The sequence below is a fragment of the Peromyscus eremicus genome, chromosome 7 (genome assembly GCF_949786415.1).
Source record: "Peromyscus eremicus chromosome 7, PerEre_H2_v1, whole genome shotgun sequence".
NCBI lineage: Eukaryota > Metazoa > Chordata > Mammalia > Rodentia > Cricetidae > Peromyscus > Peromyscus eremicus.
Genome location: NC_081422.1, coordinates 57,840,385 through 57,862,700, shown reverse-complemented (window position 1 = coordinate 57,862,700; position 22,316 = coordinate 57,840,385). Strand labels below are relative to the sequence as shown.

Sequence of the window (22,316 nt, the reverse complement as noted above, 5' to 3'; positions counted from 1 at the left end):
AGGACGTGCCTATGGCAAGGCCCTGAGGGGAAAGAGCTGGTATGTTTGTAAGTGGGCTGGTTGGCTGGAGCAGGAGGAGAGGTGCCGGGTCAGAGCAGGGTGTGGGAAGTTGGGGGGAGCAGCACAAGGGTTGGGAGGCAGGGCTGCAGACAGGAGTCAGGTCACGTGGGGCCTGAATGGTCCAGCCGGCCTTTCCTTTCCTGGCCTGGAGAGCCAGAGGGGGCTGTGGGAGCAGAGGGCAAGCCAGCCCAGCGTTGGTAGATACTTCACCTGTGGGAGCAGGAGGAGGGAAGCGCCAGCCTACCTTACTCCCCTATGATACTCCGGTGCTTTGCCAAACGGACACCCAAGCTCTTCCCAACATCTGGGCTAGGGATGCACTTCTGGGCCAAGGCTGCCCCTTTGTTTTCGTTCAGGTCCATCTTAAGAGGCTCTTTCTTTCTAAGCTGAGAGTTGCTGCCCTTCAGCACCCACTCGTAAAGGTGGAGTTTTGTCCCCAGAACACAACTGTTCCCTCTTTCAGCTGAGCTCTTCATACAATCTTCTTTCTCGTACCACATCCTTCCAGCAGCCTGCACCTTCCTAGGAGCTCTGCACCTGCCCACTTGCAGCATCCCTGTGGCTGCACAGATGCTCCAGGGAAATCTCCACAGTCCGCTGTCGGTCTCCTCTACCTTAGCTGAGACAGCCTTACTAATTGTAATAGTCAGCTCTTTACTATAATGGAATACCCGAGATAGTTCATTGTGTTGAGATAAAAAGTTTACTTACCTCACAGTTTGGGGCATTGAAAGCCCAATGGCCCAGGACAGGCCTTGGTGATGACTCCTTGTGACTGTCCCTCCTCATTCAGAGTGACTGATACAGGGACCAGAAAGAGTGAGACTGGGTTCTGCAATCCCTTTTGAGGACACACCTCCAATTTACATATTCATCTCCCACTAGAATCTTTTCAAAGTCCACACCCTCAACATTGACACTCTAAGGTGGACCATTCGAGAATAAACCAGCTCCAAACTGTAACCCTAAGGCACAGTTCTGAGGCACCATTTCCTACTTAAGGATGAAGTGAGACCTCCATGGGTCTTGAGGGGTACTGTTTGCATAGACATGCTCTATGCACTTCAGCCTTGCTGGTGAGCACGTGGTACTCACCCTGTCACTACTGAGCCTGCACATCTATCTGGTGCTGCCTCATTCTTTTCTTCCTCACCTTCTCCTTTAATCTGGCTAATCTTGACAATCTTTGAGAACCAAACTATCTTCTGATTGCTGTTCTTGATCACCACCTACCCATCAAGTGATAGCAAGTACCCTGTGTGGATCCATGTCACCACCCACCCGCCAAGCTATAGCAGGTGCCCTGTGTGGACCCCTGTGCCCCACCTACCTGCCAGGCTATAGCAGATGCCCTGTGTGGACCCCTGTGCCCCACCTACCTGCCAGGCTATAGCAGATGCCCTGTGTGGACCCCTGTGCCCCACCTACCTGCCAGGCTATAGCAGGTGCCCTGTGTGGACCCCTGTGCCCCACCTACCTGCCAGGCTATAGCAGGTGCCCTATGTGGACCCATGTCACCACCCACCCGCCAAGCTATAGCAGGTGCCCTATGTGGACCCCTGTGCCCCACCTACCTGCCAGGCTATAGCAGGTGCCCTGTGTGGACCCCTGTCACCACCCACCTGCCAGGCTATAGCAGGTGTTCTGTGTGGACCCTGTGCCCCACCCCCACCCCTGCTTCTTTTGACTATAGCAGTGAGTACATCAGAGCACCATCATCATACCTTCAGTACTCTAGGAGGGCAGTGACAACAGTGTGCCTGCTGCAAGCCCTGGTCTGAGGGATGGCACCCAAGTGCTTGCTAGGACGAGTGAGTAGGTGGCTGTGTATACTTATGTGTACTTCCACTTCTCCCTCTGATTGAGTTCTCCCAACTTACTCTGTTTTTATGACATCGTTTCTAGTCCTTTTAATTTCTTTTTGGTTTTTTTTTTTAGTTTCTGAGACAGCATCTCGCACTATAGACCAGACAGCCTAGAACTCACCATGTAACCAACATTGACCCTGAAATCACAGCAGTCTTCCTATCTCAGTCTTCTAAGTGCTAGGATTATAGATAAGAGCAACCATGTCCAACTCTACCTTAATAAAAACTGTGTATGGGTACTGTGCCTGCAGGCATGCATATGTACCATGTGCATACAGTGCCTGTGGAGCCCAGAGGAGGGCATCAGATGCCCTGGAACTGGAGCTACAGGTGGTTCTGGGCCTCTTTGTGGATGTTGGGAATGGAACCCGGGTCCTAGGCATGAGCAGCCAGTGCTCTTAACCCCTGAGCCATATCTCTTGCCCTCAGCCCTGTGCTTCATTCTTTCACACTTTGGATAGCTCAGTGTCTTTCCTCAGGTGTTATAGCCATCTTACAATTAGTACAATTACATCTTAAAACATTTTAAAAGGGGTTTTGGTAACTCAAGTTCTTATAAAACAGAAATGAAATGGTGAATAATCAGAGTCCAGAACAAATTTACTGGATGAAACTTTTTGTTTTTTCATGCTAAGACTTGAATCTAAGACCTTGCACATGCTAAACATATATCTACCCCTAAGTGCTACACCCCCTACCCTTTTTAAAACTAGATTAACACATATAGATACAGGCATGAAAATGGAATCAGTGTTCTCTCTGTTACTGTTAAAGAATAAGTTGTCTTTTGGCATAGGTGAATGATCATTTGTTAGACTAAGCTTGTCAACCCACATGGTCTTCCTAGGTCATAGTTACTGAATTCAAGTCCCTCTGCAAAGGCCTTTCTAAACAGCGTGGCCTTCTCCTTCTGTAAAATTAGGATGATTAAGCTCTCCGTCCATCCACTGCTAGTGTCAGATTGATGGAGCTTTGTTAAGGAATCACATTTGTTGCTTGGATGAAGGGCCTTTTGTAAATGCCATGAATGTGCTATTATTTAAGTTTATGACATAATGGACTGTCTGTGGAGAGAACACAGTGGAGCCTTTGTTTGATTGTTTATGTCTTTAGAATAACCAGAATTGCCAAATTGAGAGTCATTTTGGGGAATACCAAGATTTAGGCTGGGCAGTGGTGGTGCATGCCTTTAATCCCAGCACTCGGGAGGCAGAGGCAGGTGGATCTTTGTGAGTTCGAGGCCAGCCTGGCCTACAGAGCGAGATCCAGGAAAGGCACAAAGCTACATAGAGAAACCCTATTTCGGAAAACCAAAAATAAATAAATAAATAAATAGATAAATAAATAAATAAATAACCCCAGAGATTTAAATATTTCTCAGACAAGTGTGTGTAAGTGGAAGTGATAATCTGAGTTTGGACAAGATCTCTGTAAGTTCCTGAGGGCTAACTCGGGAGAATGTGCCGTAGTCCTGCGGCAGCGCCTGGCATTGCTCAGCACTCTAAGTGGAACTGCCATGACTATGTTGGTAATTGGACTGATTTTGAGGCAGCTGCTCATTTTTTGGTATATACTGTAGCTTTTGTTCCAGCCTACAAAATTCTCGACTATTTCCCTAGCTGATTGCACTTTGGAGGACATTATTAGCCTAGAATCCTAAGAAGGCGTATCTTAGACGATTTTTAAAAAGCAGGAACTGGCTAGGCGGTGGTGGCACACACCTTTAATCCCAGCACTCGGGAGACAGAGCCAGGCGGATCTCTGTGAGTTCAAGGTCAGCCTGGTCTATAGAACAAGATCCAGGATAGGCTCCAAAACTACACAGAGAGATCCTGTCTCGAAAAAAACAAACAAGCAAAAAGCAAGAACTGAGGCCTAGTAGTCTGTGTTGGACCACAGAAGAATTTTAAGGAATGGTGAGAGAGAATGATTAATGGCTGAAGGCCCAGCTTGAGGTCTGGGGTCATCTCCACTTTTATGTATTAAAAGTGTCAGGTGGAATACCAATGTGGTTCAGGTTAGGTCCTGATCCAGTTTGCTTCCTGGTATATTTAGACCTTTATGTCTTTCCATATTACCACTACACCTGCCACAGGGTAATATTGACCACCATTTCTTGAACATTTAGCACCTGGCTGTTTAGGGGCAAGGAGGGGGCGGAGCATACTAGAATGATTTGAGGTCTCTGTTCTCAGGGAGCTTCCAGTCTTAGACAAGAGTGTAGAGGAAGATCCACACTGGTAAAAACCAGAAGGGGGAGTTTATCTGGCAGGGATAGTGTGGGCAGTTGAGGATAGAGCTGGTGAGCTCTACATTTCAAAGAGAATAGTAGGGTTATTTTTTATGATTTATTTATTTACTTGTTTGTGTGCAAGTGTTTGGCCCTCGTGTGTGATATGTCTGTGCATCATGTTCATGCAGTGCCTGCAGAGGCCAGAAGAGGGTGTCAGAGCTCCTAGAACTGAAGTTTCAGGTGGTTGTGAACCACCATGTGGGTGCTGGGAACCAAACGCGGTTACCTTGAAAGAGCAGCCAGTGCTCTTAACCACTGAGCTTTCTTTCCAGCCTGGGAGGTGCCATTTTATACCCCTTGTTCCTTAGTGGGGTGATTGTGTAGAGGTTTAACCTGTTACAAACCTTGAGAACTTCATACAGCCATCCCTCTTTCTTAAGCACTTTGCCTAAATTTATCTGCAGAAATGTTTACATGATGTGTTATCTTCTGCTACAGAAAAAATGCCTGAGGTAATCAGCTAATAAAGAAGAAAGGTTTATTGTAGTCCACAGTATAGACAGTTCCAGTGCACAGTTAGGTCCCACTGATTTCTGCCTGATGCTAGGGCAGCATTCCATAGTGGGACCATGTGGTGAACGAAACTGGCCACTTCCTGGTGAGGGAAGCAGAGAAAGGCAAAACGAAGGAGGTGGGTATCCCACAATCTCTGTGGAGATCATGCCCCCAACAAACTTCAACATGACACCAGGCCCCACTGTTCTGAGGTCAGGGCCTGTGGGATGCACTCTGTCTTACTAGGTCACAAATAGCCATATATGTTCAGAGGACATTTTAATAATCACTAAATAATCATGGAAGCTGCATTTCCTAGGAAAGCAAAGAAAAGAGAAGGCAGCCTGTGGTGTACAATTTGGTAATGTTTCATTTGGCTGGTTACCTATAATGCGGATATGCTGCCTATTTTATAGAGAGAGGAATTGACATTCCAAAAGAGCTGCTGACAGGGGCTACTGTGTATCTGTTTCCAGGAAGCCGAGTGAGTAATAACTCTTATCTGTAGTAAGAGACCAGAGTGTAATCCGTCTGTAGTTTAGAGTTCTGTAATCTTTGCTGCCAGAGAATAGTCCCAGGGTGCACGTGTTCAGTGTTCTGTGTATCAGGTGTGAAGCCCAGAAATCATGTGGAGGGGCTACTGGCCCGCTACATAGTCTGCTTCCTAGACTCATGGTGCTTCAGTCCTCCTTGATTCCTTTGGCATTCTTAAAAATAACAGCAAAAACCATATACAGGGAAAGGGAGCATAGTCTATGCCTCAAACAAAGGCATATTTTAGTCAAGATATTTTTATCATCATCATTATTATTATTATTAATTATTAGACAAGTTCTCATACAGCCTAGGCTGGCCTCACACTCCTTATGTAGCTGAGGATGATCTTGAACTGCTGCTCCGCTTGCTTCTTGGGATTATAGGTGTGTGCCAGCTCACTCAGTTTACCTCTTTTTGAGAATCAGTGCAGGGCCTGGTACATGCAGGCGAGTAGTCTGCCGCCTGAGCCGCATCCTCAGCCCCGGTCTAGAATTTGCAGTGGTGTTGAGAGTTGGTGACCTTGCCACTGACAGTATCTTTTCTTTGCAGCTTGAAGAAGTCCTCAGCTGAACTGAAAAAGATACTGGCCAATGGCCAGGTAAGTATTGTTGCAGACTAAACATCAGAATAGTACTGTTACTGTCCAGAGTGTAGCCATAGTAAGTATTAAGTGGTGAAGAGTGCACATTTCTTCTTGTCATAAATGAATGCCACAGCCTAATTTGATTGGCAGAACAATCTGCAGCATGGTTTTCAACCTGAGCTAATGGGTTTCACTCCCAGCAGATTGAGGCACTGTGCACACACCCCACTGCCACCTCAGTTTAAAAAAGTTAATCAGTTCTGAGCAAGTCATCAACCCACGGGTTGTTGACAGGACCCTGTGTTCTGAAGTGACTGTTTCTTTCATTGTCTTTGGGGACAAAAGGGGAAGACTGTTACTTTCCAGCCTTAGCTCCTCTTTTGTCCAGAGACCAGCACTGGCTTTTGTGGGGACTGAAGCCAGGCTAGGCAGACTGTGGCACACGAGTCCCTGGGCTTTAGGGAACCTTGGTTTGCCTTGTCGAAGGGCCATCTGAAACTGAATGACCTACCCCGGCCAGGAAGGACAAACAGGCCTGCAGGCCACTTATTTTTTACTAATTTTGATTCAAGTAAATGGACACTCCTGAAAAAGTATAGTGCTTTTAAACATTCACTGGTAAATGAAGCAACCTACAGGGGCTGCAATTCCTCAGCAGCAACATAAATGCGTTTTAATGTGTGTTACTGCGCAGACCCTTTGATAGCCTTGCAGGCAGCGCCTGTCCGTTGCGATCAAGCCTGCCTATTAGGCTCTATTGACCGAGACATCTGTGTCACTGCAAATAAAAGACTCTTATTGATTTTCCTAACTGCTCTTCACTTCCGCCCGTGTTTCGAAGGCTGAGATCTTAATTATCTCCGATGCTTATTCAGTGCCTCCACACACCGACCTCTCCAAGCCTTGTTGCCATTTCGTGAATCAAGGACTTGTAGTGGAGCATGTCAAGAGGACAAAGCTGGATCTTCACACTTGTCCCCTCATACCACCTGTGACATTGTGTGCATGTCACGTGCAGAAGTACTTCTGCAAGTTTGGCACACAGTCTTTTGAATAGTTACAAAAAATTGAGTTGATCTGGTTCTCACAGCCTCTCAGCCAGTGTGCTTAAACTCTAGTCATTAAATGCTTCACATACAGTGGGAGAGAATCTGGCTTGGTGGAGTTTGTGTGTCTGTCTAATCTTAGTAGTCTCAAATTCTGAGATAGACTATGCGCATTCTACGCCAGAGCCACACCCTCAGCCTCCAAATGTCAGATTGCATTTACTTACTACTTTTGCCTTGGATTTAGTTTAGAGCAAGGTCTGCACCTGGTACGTGTGCCTGGTATGTGTGCAGATCCAGCGTGATCAAAAACCAGAGTGCTGTGCCCAGGCCGTTTATATATCTTCGGCATGCTTGCATTTTCATTACTAATTGTAATTTATGTACAAGTCACTCGCGTTCTTCAGCTGGAAAATATATTTCAAAATAGACATAAATTAAGAAGTTTTAACTACATTTGTTCAACCTAGGCAATGGAAAATAGCCTGTCATACAGTCTTCTTTCCAAAATGAAAACCACTTTCTTTTCACAGTGAGCACACACACACACACACACACACACACACACACACACACACACACACACACACACACCAGCATTCTGAAATGCCCCTAATGTTTTGACAAAAAACACAGCTCCACAAATATCATAGTAGGGTCAGTTATGAGGGTCTCCGCAGTGGGAGATTGGCTTGGCAATGGTTTTGACACTTAAATATTGTTTATTGCTTTCTCTGGGGAATATGCTAGCCCCACAGTAAACAGTGTGGCAGTTTCTTTCTTTTTATTTTTAAAGATCAGCTTATCTTATGCTTACTTTTGCTCAAAAATAAATAAATAAATAATGCGAGGCGAGAGTGCTGCCCTCCTTTCAGAACACCTCCTTGTACTAATTCCTCTGTGTGTGCCGGGGAGTACCTGACTGAGGGTGAGACGGCGTGTGGGGAAGTAATGCAGATGGTGTGGGCGTCCGTAAATCGCAGGGCTGAACGCTGACACCATTGGATATGGAAGATGTAAGTCACATTTAACGATACTTGAACACTTGAGTGTAGTTTTATTTTAGTGGTTTAAGCTCTCAAGCATTAATAATGATTTGCCTTTCCACTAGCCTCCACTTAGATTTCATAAGGAATTCATATTAATCATTAACAGAAAGGGACATGATTCTTCAAGATAATCAAATATTGACAGGTTAGAAATAGCTTTCTGCCTGGGTTCATTGATATAGGTTATGTGATATAAATATTTATTTCTTTTCTGTCACTCAGAGTAAATGCCACCAATTGATTCAGCATTGATAGAGTGTCAACAGTTCATAAGAAACATTTGACTGGCTTGTGTTTTCCGATTAGTCTCTGCTCTATAAAGTGGGATTTACTAAATCTCCCCAATTGTCTGCTCATAGAGTGTGACGCCTTCTGAAACCATTATTGCTTCGATTTGTGAAGCAAAGGTCTTATGCTAGGACTTGGTTCTGTCAGGCCTTACGTATAAAATAGGATTAATTGAGCATTTTTATTTTAATGATTTATAAACGATATACTTATTCTTTTTAACACAGTCAGACAATAAACAAAGAACATAGTCTTTGCTAATCCATAATTGAATTCCGTTTCATTGTCCCCATTAATTTCATTAATATGTTAAATCAAGGCCCACTTTGCAAACTTACCTTTAGTCTTCAGAACAGAGCTGGTTTTTTTTTCCTGTTACCACTCTGTGGTGGGGAATTCCAGTTTCCAGCTCAGTCAGTAAATCAAAAGATGTTTGGGGCCTGTTTTATTGAGAGCTGTGAATCAGACTTGCCACGGGATTTTTGGAGTGTGCTTTCCCTGACTGGAGGTCCAGCGTGGCTTTGTCTGTCTAATGTTGGCCCTGAGCTTGAAAATGACTGGAAAGAGCCCAGAGGGTCAATTCAAAGGATTTAAAAAAAAAAAAAATAGTAGTCACTCCGTAGACCTGTGACATTTACCTCTGTGTCTCTAAAGTGGTCTCTTCCTTTTGTTTTTTGATTTTGTAGCGAGATTGACTATATTTCCTGTCTTTGTAAGTCCAGGTTAACCCTCCGAGAAGTCACACTACAGCCAGCTCCTTTCCTGCCACACTTCTGTTGCTTCCACAGCTGTAAAAACTACCTTAAAGAACTCAGTCAGCACCAGCATGTGAAACTCTCCAGTTCTAAATGGTGGGATCTTAGCTCCCTTGTGAAGACTGAGGCAGACATGAGGCCGAGTGTGACTCAGAAGTGCAGAGCCCCTCTTCCTGCCCACACATAGCCTGCCCTCAGTGCTGGCTGCTGTCTCCACTGCTCTCTTGGCCCCTCTTCTCTGTGAACAGAACAGAGGTACTGCCAGTCACTTGCTTTCTTGTTTGTGGATATGTAACTCCTGCGGCCTTTCCTTCCTCTTCCCTCATTTCTATTGTTTTGCTTCTTATTTGCTTTTTAAAGTTAAAACAAAGAAAATCAACTATAATACAACACTGGCATCTTTATTAAGTTAAAAAACAGTCTCACATCTTTATAGCTTGGAAAGCTCTGTGGGGTGTGGGGGTGGGTGGTGTGTAGTAATAGTAGCTCATGCATGTATGTACATGCCAGTATGTGCACACATGGAGGTCAGAGATTGACCTTAAGTGTCGTCCTTTATTGCTGCCCACTTTATTTTTTGAGACTGGGTCTTTCACTGAACTTAGAGCTCATGATTTTGGTTAGCTTGCTGGCTAACAAACTCTGAAGATCCTCCCGCCTCTCCTGGCTCTGGGGCTGCAGGTGTATGTGTCCATGCCCCATTTTTATGTGGGTGCTTAAGGATATGAACTCAAGTCCACATGCTTCCATAACAAGCATTTACCAACCCAGCCACCTCCATAGCACATGAGCTAAGTGTTTGGCTTTTTAAATTTATTTTCTTAGAAATAAATGAAATTTATTTATTTTGAAAATTACTTTTAACCTCTGAGAGCCTTTTGGTCAGTGACTGCCTATCTGTGCACATTGACCATTGGAAAGGAGTGTTCCCCCATCCTGCACCCAAGACAGATTGTTGGTGGGTAGTGCTGAACTGGTGTACTTACCAACAAGTTATATAACCTCATGAATTAGGTTAAATGGTCTTAACATGCTATAAAACTGTTGTTTGTATGTCCTCACTATAGTAGTCACATGAATTGCTCCATAGGTTTATAAATTCCACCTCTATTTCGTAGTAAACATGATTCCTATGCTTCATTTTGAAAGGCTGATTTAATGTGCTTATCTAATTATAAATGGCAAAAATGCTATTAGCTGTTTTTTATAGTTTTATATCATGTGAAATCCTCAATATTTTTGAAATTCAGTTCATGAGCTCTGCTTTAATAAGCTTTTGTTTTTACAAGATGATATGATATGATATGATATGATATGATACGGTACAAGCCATGTACCTGTAGTCCCAAACTCAGGAGACTGAGACCAGGAAAAAAAATTACTTGACTGTAGGACTTCAAGACATTGTCTCATAAAAGAAGCAAATGGAGCCCATACTTTTAAAAACATGAGAAATAGCCAGGTGGTGGTGGTACATGCCTTTAATCCCAGCACTCAGGAGGCAGAGCCAGGTGGATCTCTGTAAGTTCGAGGCCAGCCTGGTCTACAGAGCGAGATCCAGGACAGGCACCAAAGCTACACAGAGAAACCCTGTCTCGAAACAAACAAACAAACAAACAAATAAACAACAACAAAAAAAATGAGAAATATTCATATGCTGTAAAAACGTAGAAAACTCATAAGCAAACAGAAAAAGAATCTGATAGAGATATGTACATATTATTAAATTATTTATTTATTGAGATAGGGTCTCACTGTATAGCTCTGGATAGCCTCTAACTCACTGTGTAGACCAGGCTGGCCTCAAACTCACAGCGATCCTCTTGCCTATGCCTAACTAGCACGCCACCCTGCTTGTCAGTTTTATTTATTTGTTTATTTTTTATGTGTGTATGCCTGCTTGTCTGTATGTACACCGTTTGTATGCAGTACCAACAGTGGCTAGAAGAGAGCATCAGATTCTTCTGGAACTGGAGTTACAAGCAGTTGTGGACCTCCCAGTGTGGGTGCTGGGAACAGAATCCATGTCCTCTGCAAGAGCAGCAAGTGTTCTTGACCATTGAACCATCTCTCTGGCTATTGATATTTCTTAATATTACAAAAATACTATTGGCTCATTGGCTGGGAAAAGGCCTTGCATACCTTGAAACAGCATATTGTCTCTTTGATCATTTATTATGGATGTAGTCTTTTAAAGTAATGCGCTTTTAGAAACTACAATTCAGAACCTCTTCTATGTTTGTGCTCTTGCATAATCTTCCTCAGTATCTGGGGGATTCCATAATTTCATCTTAATTTGTAGCACTCACTCAGGAACACATGCAACAACAGGCTTTGCTTCCCCTAACGTCTCACCAGCCTTACTCTTGAGGCTCGAAGTCCCTCCCCCTCACCCCCGATGTTGCAAACCTATTGTTCTTGATGAAGTTGCCATGTGGGAATACTGGCCACTCCTCTTTTGGGAGCACTCTTGGGATCGTGAGTGTAGATGATCAGAGATACCCATATCTTGCCCTTTGCCGGTCGGAAGGACTTGCTCACAAATATTAGCCCTCCCAGAACCCAGACTCTCTGTACTACATCCCAACTGCCCTTTGACCTTAGTGCCACCAATTCAGAGTTTGTGCACTTGACTAAGTGACATTTCTCTCTCCTAGAAATTTACTTCGAGCCACAGTGAGAATGTATCTCGTTAGGCAAGTTAATGGTGCAAATTAGGTTGTTGGAGGCATGTTTAGATTACCTAGAGAAATGCTCTCAGGGAATTGGCTTGGTAGCTGTTCATACCTGCCAGTAGACACCACTGTTTATGAACCCTTCATCAATCAAAGCAAGGCAAGTGGCAGTCCTGCTCGCTTAACAGCTCAGGTCACTTCCTGGGCTGCTGTTCTCAATGCTGTTGGAAACGGTGTCATTTAAGTCCAGAGTAATGTGGCTTTCTTTCCTTCATGCCACATCTTTTCTACAGGGTAAAATATCATTTTATTACATTAGTAGTTTAAAGGTCATGAAGAACAGAATTTTCCTGGAATGGGGAAGCAGTTGGCAATTTTTCTGACTTGTCTGCCAGTGTTTTTCCACTGACCTTAAATATAGCAATTAGCTGATTGTAAATTGCATCAATCAGGTTGTACAACAATTAAATCTGGTGCTGAATTGACCCTCACACATGAGTCTGTCGATACTCTTTTAGGAATTGGCAAAATGGCTTGGCAAGGACGCTGTCGCTTTTGCTTGCCCCACACACTTAATTATCACAGTCCTCTCTCTGAAGCTTCAGCCGCAGAAATGTATAGGAGAAAACCATTTCCCTTGATAAATGAAGCCTTGCTTTATTCAGTAGGTGGGAGTTCAGAGCAGAGCAAATATTTAAAGCTTTACTATAATAATGGTCCAAAAGCAAACTATTATTTTCCAAGTGATATTGAATTAAGAACTCCATCCATTTTTCTGCCCAATGCAAGGCAGTGCAATTCCCTGGAAATTGATTTTTTTTTTTTCAGGGTTTACTTTCCAAGCTTTAGCTATATGGAAAACAATACCTTTATTAAATCTACTTTGTGAATAAAGTTGGCAGTTAATTTTTATGCAACCGTACCAGTGCCCAAAGAATTACTGAGTATATCAAATGGAGTCTGGCTAGCCTTAAAGCCATTTGATAAATGATTATTTAGAGAGTCCCTTAAAGACTTGAAAGCATTACTTTGTGGGTGCCAACATAATTTACCTGCCATTCATGATTACAAACAAGAGTGGTGTTTTGGGTGTAAGTTTCGTCAAACCTTAGAAAACATGCATGCTGTCTTGTATATGAAGTTATAGGAGTGGCATTATTTGATATCACACACGTGCTGTGTGTTCCCTGGAGCCATTGAGATGTTGGTATGCGATTTGGCATTTACCAATCAGCATAATATGATTTCTACCCAGCTATCGCTGTATACTAACTTCTCATTTGCAAAGCAAACCTCTTTCCACTTGAGGAAAATGATAAACGTTATTCAGTTTGCTCAGTGTTAATTATAGGGTCACCCAAGGAGTTTTCAGGGGCTGGTTTATTTACACAGCATGTATAAATTACTGGCTCTGTGTTCGTGTGTGTGTGTGTGTGTGTGTGTGTGTGTGTGTGTGTGTGTGTGCGCATGCACGCGCATGCATGTGCACAAGTGCTAGTTGGTGTGTGAGATCATACCAAGCTTGGCTTTGGTCCTTGTGTCCCTGCTTGGCATTAGTTCTGTGCCATGCTGGAGACCATTTTCCTGTCAGTGTCTCTGACCTGACCCTTCTGAGCTATGTTATATCATTCCATTTTGACACCTTTTATCAAACTTTAATGAAATGACCCAGGCAAACAAATTGTCATTAAACTTTCCATCACTTTGTCCCTTGGTATCGTCTTTTATAAATTGGACAGCAAATGTCGTATTGATCCTCTCGTTCTTGCGGCTGAACTTGGAATGACCCAGCCTGCTTGTTGTTTATGGCCCAGAGTTGCTTTCCTTGACATTTCCATCCGCAGCATGACACCCTTTTTGTTTTTCTTTCTTTCCTGTGGAGATGAATGAACAAGACATACGGTATCGAGACACCCTTGGCCATGGCAACGGAGGCACAGTCTACAAGTGAGTAGTCATTCTGTGTAAACTTTCTGTCCACTTGGCCAAGTGCTGAGAGCCAAGTACCTCGTGTCCACCACTGCTTAGATTTTTTTTCCGTATTTGACACCAGAATCTGCAAGCAACTTCTATTTTCTTGGGAATTGCCTGAAAATGCATTTATATTGCCTTTTTAATATTTCTGAGTCTGCATCTCTCCGGGGTAAGTGGTTACTAGTCCACCATTAGCAAGCGTGCCTTTTTACTGGCCTGAAGTTTAGCACATGTTTTTCTTTGCTGTTTAACACCATTACTTATTATTATTATTTGTGAAACTTGTTCTCACCTTGTGCTGGTCCCTTGCCTGTTTACAGTTATGCCCAGTGGAAACCAAACCTTATAAATACCATTGCTCTGCCCTGTGTTGACACTGTTATTAAAAAGCCTTCTTCCTCTCATGTTTCCCTCTCTCCTCACCCTGTTCCCCCGAGAGCATTTCTACACACATTGATGAATATGTTAAGTTAGAAGACTCTCCCAAATTCCAGTTGTAGTGATCTTACCCTAAAGGAGTGTTCATTTTCATATTAAAAAATGCTAAGCATAAAAAAAAAAAAACAGTTCTCTCGACAGGGAAGTCCCTCTCACGGCAGTGCAAAGTTTAAACTACATAATGTAATATGTGGCACTTAATAGTCTGCAGTGGTGTATGAAAAATATTCCACTAGGAATTAACAAATTCATCCTCCATAAGAAAGCCCTCAGGGTAACAGAGCTTTCTTGCACACACACCAGCCCCATGCCGCATCGTGCTTCTGTTTTTACCATAGATATTGTAATATTAAAAATAATTGGGGTTATAAAAGAATTAATTTGTATTCTGATTGGTTCCCCATGAACCCAGCACGTCCTTGTGTATTGATGCCGCCTTGGCATAGAATTGAACAAGGAGTTAAGAGATCCTTCAAGTCATCTGATCTGGTCATCCACCCAGGATTCGGGTCCTCGGGTACAGCCAGGATGTGAGCCCTCTCCTGGGACTTCAGTCCTCAGGTACAGCCAGGATGTGAGTCCTTTCCTGGGGCTTCTGACCCCCGAGGTACAGCCAGGATGTGAGTCTTCTCCCAAAACATAGTTCTTTAAGAACTTAAGCCAGGCTTGGCATCATGTGCCTTCAATTGCAATACTCAGGAAGCAGAGGCAAGTGGATCTCTGTGAATTTCGGGCTAGCCAGAGATGCATAGTGAGGTCCTGTCCACCAAACAACAGCAACAACAACAACAACAAAAACTTTTAGTAATCACAGTCCTTGGGATGCTGGGGCAGGAGGATTGTTAAGAGTTTGAGGTCAGCATGGGCTAATGGTGAGCTGATGGCTAGTATAAACCACAGTGTGTGACCATGTCTAAAAAAAATTAAAAAACAAAAAACAAACTAAGAGAATGTACATTGATCTTCTAGATTATTTTTTCTTCAGACAGTTTAATAATGTGAATTGTTGGTCTGAAATTAAGTCCTACCACGATGATGCTAGAATTGAACCCAGGGCCCAGAGCTCCTGAGCTGCACCTCCAATACAGATGTTAAAGTTTTAATCATCTGTAAAATTGTAATACAAATAAAAAAAAAAAAGGAGGAGTGTACAAGAAAGTAGAAATAACTTGTCCATTTCCCCAAGGGAAGATTACAACCTGAAATTATGCTGCTGTTATTTCAAAACATTTTTTTTTTTTTTTGAGACAGGGTTTCTCTGTGTAGCTTTGCGCCTTTCCTAGAACTCACTTGGTAGCCCAGGCTGGCCTCGAACTCACAGAGATCCGCCTGGCTCTGCCTCCCGAGTGCTGGGATTAAAGGCGTGCGTCACCACCGCCCGGCCAAAACATTTTTAATCATGTTGAAATATAAAATTTATCATCATCATAACTATTTTATGCAATTTTTTTTTTCTTCAGACATGGTCTCACTGTGTAGCTCTGGCTGGCTTGGAACTTATTATGTAGATCAGGATGGCCTGGAACTCACAGAGATCCACCTGCCTCCACCTTCTGAGTACTAGGATTAAGAGCATGCTCCAGCATACCTTGCTTTGTAAGCATTGTTAATGTGTGGTTTAGTGGCATTAGTACATTCCCACTCAGAAGCTGCCATCAGTCCCCTCTATCTACAGAACTCTCTTGGAGAATTCTCCCACTAAATATTCTTGTTTACTCCCTTACTCTTGTGTTTAGCCATAAAGATGGGCTAGAAATCCTTTCATTGGGACTGAAATGTCCCTTGAACATTTCACAATGTCTGTGTCACAGGTTCTTTTAGTTGTTGGAATGCTGATGCCGTTATCAGCTTCTCCCAAGGGTTCACCTAGCTGCCATCATCCACACCCGTGTGAGTCTCACAGGGTTACTGTTTGAACAGCAGTTCCTTAGGGAAGGTGAATGGCGGTGTCATGGTGATGGAGTACTTTATTTAATTAGTACATTTCTCATTTAAAAAAAAAAAAAAACTCCCATGTATCCTATTGCCTATGCAATTCATTTACTTGTATATTTTATTTTGAAACTGGGTCTTGCCACATCGCCCTGCCTGGTCTTGAATTCCTTGGTTCAAGCAATCCTCTTGTCTCAGCTTCCTGAGTACTGGTGTGTGTCACTGCAATTGGGTCATATCTAGTTCTTAAGGAGAAGGACTGTGAAGATACCCAACCGCAAAGCCACTGTGGTTGATGACTGCCCTTCATTTCTGGGCTGCAGTGTGCAGTGTCCTTGTGACCCTGGCTTTCAATTCTCCACGGTACAATGCTCCAGACATAAGAATGGAGTTCAGTTGACTGAAGCCTTTAAGGAACACTGTTTGGTGTGTTGTGATTGGGTTTCTCTTACACCAAGTTTACCTTATAGTGTTTACTATAAGAATTGTGGGGTTTTTTTTTAGAAATAAAATGATTACATTAGAGGCTATGGTACATAAACTAGATGAAGAAAATATTGGAAAATCCACTCATTGGTAACAAAACTGCCTAATGGTTCTATTTAATTTTTTTCTTAGGAAGTATAATAAAGCTAATAAGTGTGCATCAAAAGTCTAATATTTCAATCTTTTCACTTCACTTGTTAGGATGTTGTAAATTTCAAGTGATCTGGTACCTCATGTAACTGCAATGTATATTATTTAATAGTTGGCACATTTTTGTCATTTCAATCTAGATATTTCCTTCACTTGACTGAGTAAAAGCTGGCTCCAGACATCTGAACTGGTGTACTGTGGATTCTATGTAGGCCATTCTTTGAGTTTTGGTTGTCCCCTAAGCAGGTGGTTTTAGTTGTTATTTCTTATATTTGAGTCATAAAGGAAATTGAGATTTGAAGTATAGCCTATGTGTAGAAAGAGGGAAAGTTTGGGGGAAAAAAATGGGTGCATTTTCATTACTCCCTTACCCAAAGCCCTATAAGTCTCCAAAAAACAATTTTTTTTTTACAGGAAAGGAATGTTTTATTTCCTGATTCACTATGAACTTAAAAATGCAGAGGGTATAGAAGGCAGTATATGTTGTAGTTAAGTATGAGGGCTCTGAGTTTGAATTCCGTCTCTGTTGCTAACTAGCTATGTGAATCAGACAGTTTGTGTATAGTCTTCTGCCTCAATGTTACTATTTGTAGAGTGGGGTAATAGTACCTCTCTTTTCAGAGATTGCTGCACTTTTAAATGAGAGATCCACAGGAGGCCGAGCCCTGTGGCTGGCACTTTTCCATGTTGGCTTCTGGTAATGATGGTACTGACAGTGGAAACTTTGTTCAAACTCTCATTTTTTGTCTTTGTGTGGCCATGGAGCTCAATTTGAGAAACATCTATAAAACTATCTCAGAGTCATATTTGGACTCAATTAACTTGGAGACATCTTCACTATGCTGCATGTTATATTTTTTATTTTCTATCCCACTAATAAAACATTATTATATCATATTATCACAATATGATTTTCTGCAAGCCTCACCGTATTTTCCCTGGCATCACAGTTTGTTTCGGATTGTCACAGGATGGCTCAGATGGTATAAACCCCTTGTGCCACTGGAAAGTAAGAGGGCTCCCCTTTGTTTAGTCATTCATTGGCCGAGCCAGAACCCTAGGCAATGCCTCCTTTTCCTCTTTCTCCTAGACAGTGTTGTTCCCCAAGGTCAGGCAGAGTCTATTGTGTTCCTTTGTATTCCCTAGCGTACAGGTCCAGCGTCCCAGGACTGAGGGATACTTGGTGCCTGCTGGCTGAAGTAAGAAGGAGAGGAACCGAGGCCTTCCAGTCAGGTTTCGGTGGCTCCTTAATTGCACCCTTCCCTGTCTCTCTCCTCTAGAAGAAGGGGTTTCCAGACCAAGCACGTCCATTTAATGTTTAGTTCTCTTACAGAAGTTAAGATTTTGATAACTTAGCATCTCCTGGCCCAGCAAACTAGTCCCTGTCTCCTTTTCTTAGATAGTTTGTGGTACTGAAAACAAAGTGATTAACAGGCCCATTACACATCTTGTAGATCCAAAGCCAGCCACTCAGGCTCTGCTTTGGACAGAGCTGCTGCACTCAGACTTTAGAAATGTAGGATGGTTAAGTCTTGAGATTTCATGGGGCTGCCCATTAGCTAACAGTCGCCCAAGTCACCAGAGGGGGTTGCCTCTTAGTTAATGGTCGCTGAAAGTCACTGGAGGGTGCTTCCTGTTAGCTAATGGTCACCCAAGTCACTGAGGCTCATCACTTCTAGTTCTTGTATGTCTGTTTCCTAATGCGAATTCTTTAAGTTAAGTCTTAGATTGTTACTGTTTTGATCATGAGTTCCAGTCTCTAGATGTTAGAAATTAGTAGTGAATTTTCTATGTCTAATTCCTTCCTGTGATACAGTGATGAATCCTGTCTGGAATTGGGGTAAAATTTCCAGTGACATTATAGGTAGCATATATTCTACCCACATGGTGTTCATTATTTAAGACATATTGAGACAATATAAAGAAAAGGGGAGTAATTCTTAAGGGTTGGTTTCTGTTGTTTCCTTTATTTTAAGTGTTATTCATCAGGCACCAAGCTGGGGACAGTCCTTGGAGGGAGTAGCAAAGATGCTCTGAGTTCATAAGTCAACTCTTGCCCCTGTGATATAACTATAAAAAGATAAATGTGTACTTAGAAGCTGGGATTATAATAGGTCATTATAGTAATATGATTTATGTATTGAAAAGCAGAATCTCTGATGGGCATTTACATAAAGTGGGAAAAATAGATGAGTTATCTAATTAAATGCTGTTTAGTAGGCAAAATATTTCAAAACCATAGGATTCCTAAAAACAATAAAACTGGCCTTGATGGTGAGAATGTAGAGTGACACTGTCTTGATTGACAGCAGGCCATATAGACAAGAGTGGTCCATGGTGACATTGTAATCATCTAGAGTAGCGGTTCGCAACCTGTGAGTCATGATCCCTTTGGGGTTGCAGATCAGATATCCTGTGTATCATATATTTAAAATACAATTCATAACAGTAGCAAAATTATAGTTATGAAGTAACAATGAAATAATTTTATGGTTGGGGTCACCACAACATAAGAGATTGTATTAAAGGGTCACAGCATCAGGAAGGTTGAGAACCACTGACCTAGAGGGTAGGTTGTAGGTATCTTTCACAGTGTATGTACACGCTCTGATGTCTGTATAATGCAGAATTGCCTAAATGGGTTTCTCAGACTGTGTGCCATTGTTGAGTGAGACACTGAGGTTAATTCCAGTCGGATTTTACTATTATTGAGATTACTTATTTAGAACCACACAGTCCTCAGAAGCTTTGGCTTCCTCTCTTACCAGCCAGCCTGCAGGTGTCAACCAGAAGCAGTGACCCTGCGCCTTCATATTTCCCCTGACATGTATCTCGTATATTAAAAGTAGTTTTTAAATGGTTTTGATATTGACCTGAGAGCCAGGGTGCTTGTTTGATTTATCTTGACCTTAAATTTCCAATGAAATGAAGAGCATTTTCTTGGAAGCCAAGATCATATTTTAAACAAGCAACAAGACATCATCCTAATGTAAAATTAAATACTTACATATGGCTGGATTGCATTATAGTACCACTTGGCAAGCAGGGATAGTAATGTTTTCAGAAAATCAATGAGTATTTGTCAAATAAAATTAATTATGTATGCTTCCCCCTCTCCCCCTGTCAGCACTCACCATTCTGGGTTTGTTTCCTGCAGTAATATGTACCGTATTGATCAGAAGCTGGAGAACAAACCTGTGCCCAAGCTTTCTACACCTTTCCCACCTTTTCCCACCACCTCTCTGTGTACACGTGCTCATATCCATTATGGCAATGATGGATTATTGGCATCTCACCAACATGACAGGATGTCACAGGTCGCTGAGCAGAGACTTTCAGACTATGTTTCCACTCGAATTAACTATTATTGAAATAGTTTATTGAGATTGAAGTATTGATCTTTTTTTCCCTCCTAACTGTAGCTTAAGGGAAGGAAGAGGAGGCAGTGGTGTTTTTGAAAGACACTAAATTTCATTTTTAAAAATCTCATTTATTTAGCCTTTTCTTCTTCCTATTTTATAGCCCTATAGTTTTATTGCTTGGAAAAGGGTATCTTGGCTTTATTTTTATGACAGTATAATTATACTTCAGAAATGCACTTGATTACTATGGGTAACAAAATTGTTCTACTATATTGGTTTGGCCAATATTGCTATACAAACAACTTTTCAGTCAATTGAGTCTGGTAAAAATCAATACATTATGGTAATATTTCAAGTAAGAATTTGCTGAATCTAGATGTTTCAACACATTCTCTTTCAGGGAAAAATAATTTTGAGATAGCAAGACTTCTTTGTAATATTTTACGTTAATAAAATGCTTTGTTTATGGAGAAATTTCAACTCCCCAGTGACGGTGATTATATGCAGGTACAAGATGCATTTACATGCATCTGTTGACAGGAGATGGGAGAGATGCTGCTTCCATCTGAAGTCGGTTCTCTGGCAGCATCAGGAGGCCACCATCTGAGGGTGACGCCATCCTGCAGCATGCCTGTTGGCATTCATGAGGGGTTTTTCTCTGGTAGTAAGTTGACAGAGACATGTGTTCAAAGGAAGGAATGTGGGCAGATAACGAGGGCCTGGCAGTCATGCCTCTTCAGACCTCCTCACTGTTGACCTGCAGGTTCTGAGCATGTGTGGTGTCGAGCACCCCACGTCCTGAGAGACACAGAAGTTCTGTCCACAGGTGATACCTGACCTCAGGCCAGACTGTGTATCTGTATGTGTGGACCACCGGCTCTGGGGGCATAAGGGACGGATCAGGAACATCCTTGTGGAGGAACTGATACTTGATCAGTTGGCTTTTACCCAGTGTAGAGAAGGTAAAAGGGATCTATGGAAGCAGCTGTTGCTGCAGCTAGCTGTCCAGGTGGCTATGTGCTGAAGGCTAATTGCTTTTATCTGTTGTCTCTCTGAGTCATCGTCATGATGTTCACAGTCCCTGATGTTCTCCCACTGTGTGCTCCTTCCTCCCTGCAAGACATCCATGTCTGAGTCATCTTGGCAGCAGTCCTCACAGTGCCTGGCATGTGCCTTGTCTACACTAAGTACCAAGTGTTTCTAGAACTAACCTGCAGAGGCAGGGTCTTCACACTGGGTAAATACAAAATGTTGACCTGGTAGGGGTCTTAGTTAGGGTTTCTGTTGCTGTGAAGGGACACCATGACCACAGAAAGTCTTATAAAGGAAAACATTTAATTGGGTCTGGCTTACAGATTCAGAGGTTGAGTCCATTATCATGGTGGGACAAGGCAGCATGCAGGCAGACATGGTGCTGGAGAAGGAGCTGAGAGTTCTATATCTTGACCCACAGGCAGCAGGAAACTATGTGCCACACTGGGCATAGCTTGAGCATATGAGAACTGAAAGTCCACCTCCATGCTGACATACTTCCTTCAACAAGGCCACACCTACTCCAAAAAGGCCACACCTCCTAATAGTGCCACTTCCTATAGGCCAAGCATAAGCACATGAGGCTGTGGGAGCCATACCTATTCAAACCACCATAGTAGGGTAACTCAAGAACTACCTAGCATACGCAGAAAGATGTGGCTATTACCCAGAACTGCTGAGAAAAGAATTGTTCCTCTGACCTAGCCATAAACTGACTGCATAGATCCCCCTATGTCTGAGAGAGCTAATGAAGAGCCCCCAAATGTAGCACCCAGCAAACATAAATACCTTATGCCAGACTGTTTCATTTTTCTGTTAAATTTTATCTTGTTATATATTCGTTTATTCCCTGAAATAGTAGTTACTGAGTGTCACTGTGTACCAGGACTGTTCTAAATTCATGCAGTCTAGGGTCCCAAACAGAGGGGCCTCAGAGAAATAAATGGCAAAGTAAGAAGGTACTTGAGGGTGCTATGAAGCATGGAGAAGGGGTGCCCAAGGAAGACTTACCTGAAGAAGTGATATTTGAGCTGAGACCTGGAGGATAGTCATGAGAAAATCTGGGAGAAGAACCTTCCAGAAAGAACGGACCACCACGATGGACACAGGGGTGTTGCATCCAGGCCAGTGTAGTTGGGGCAGAGAAAGCTTGGGGAGAGTGGACAGGTGGACAAGGACTGGTCACACCAGGCCTTTAGACCTGGTGAGGAAACTGGTTTCTGCTTTAACCAGTAAGGAAAAGCGTGGAGGGGTGAAGGGGCGTTTCCGAGGTCACGAGTACAGCCCAGAGCT

General features: G+C 42.8%; 1 protein-coding gene across 2 annotated transcripts in view; it reads left to right on the top strand.

Annotated features, from left to right (window-relative positions):
* The window catches only part of Map2k5 (mitogen-activated protein kinase kinase 5), a 238,473-nt gene that overhangs the window by 43,502 nt on the left and 172,655 nt on the right, over nt 1-22,316 (top strand). For both annotated transcript variants that reach the window (XM_059268067.1, XM_059268066.1), the window contains exons 7-8: nt 5,803-5,851; nt 13,532-13,596. In XM_059268067.1, coding sequence (XP_059124050.1) covers nt 5,803-5,851; nt 13,532-13,596 — 114 coding nt within the window. The remainder of the gene's footprint in view (nt 1-5,802; nt 5,852-13,531; nt 13,597-22,316) is intronic.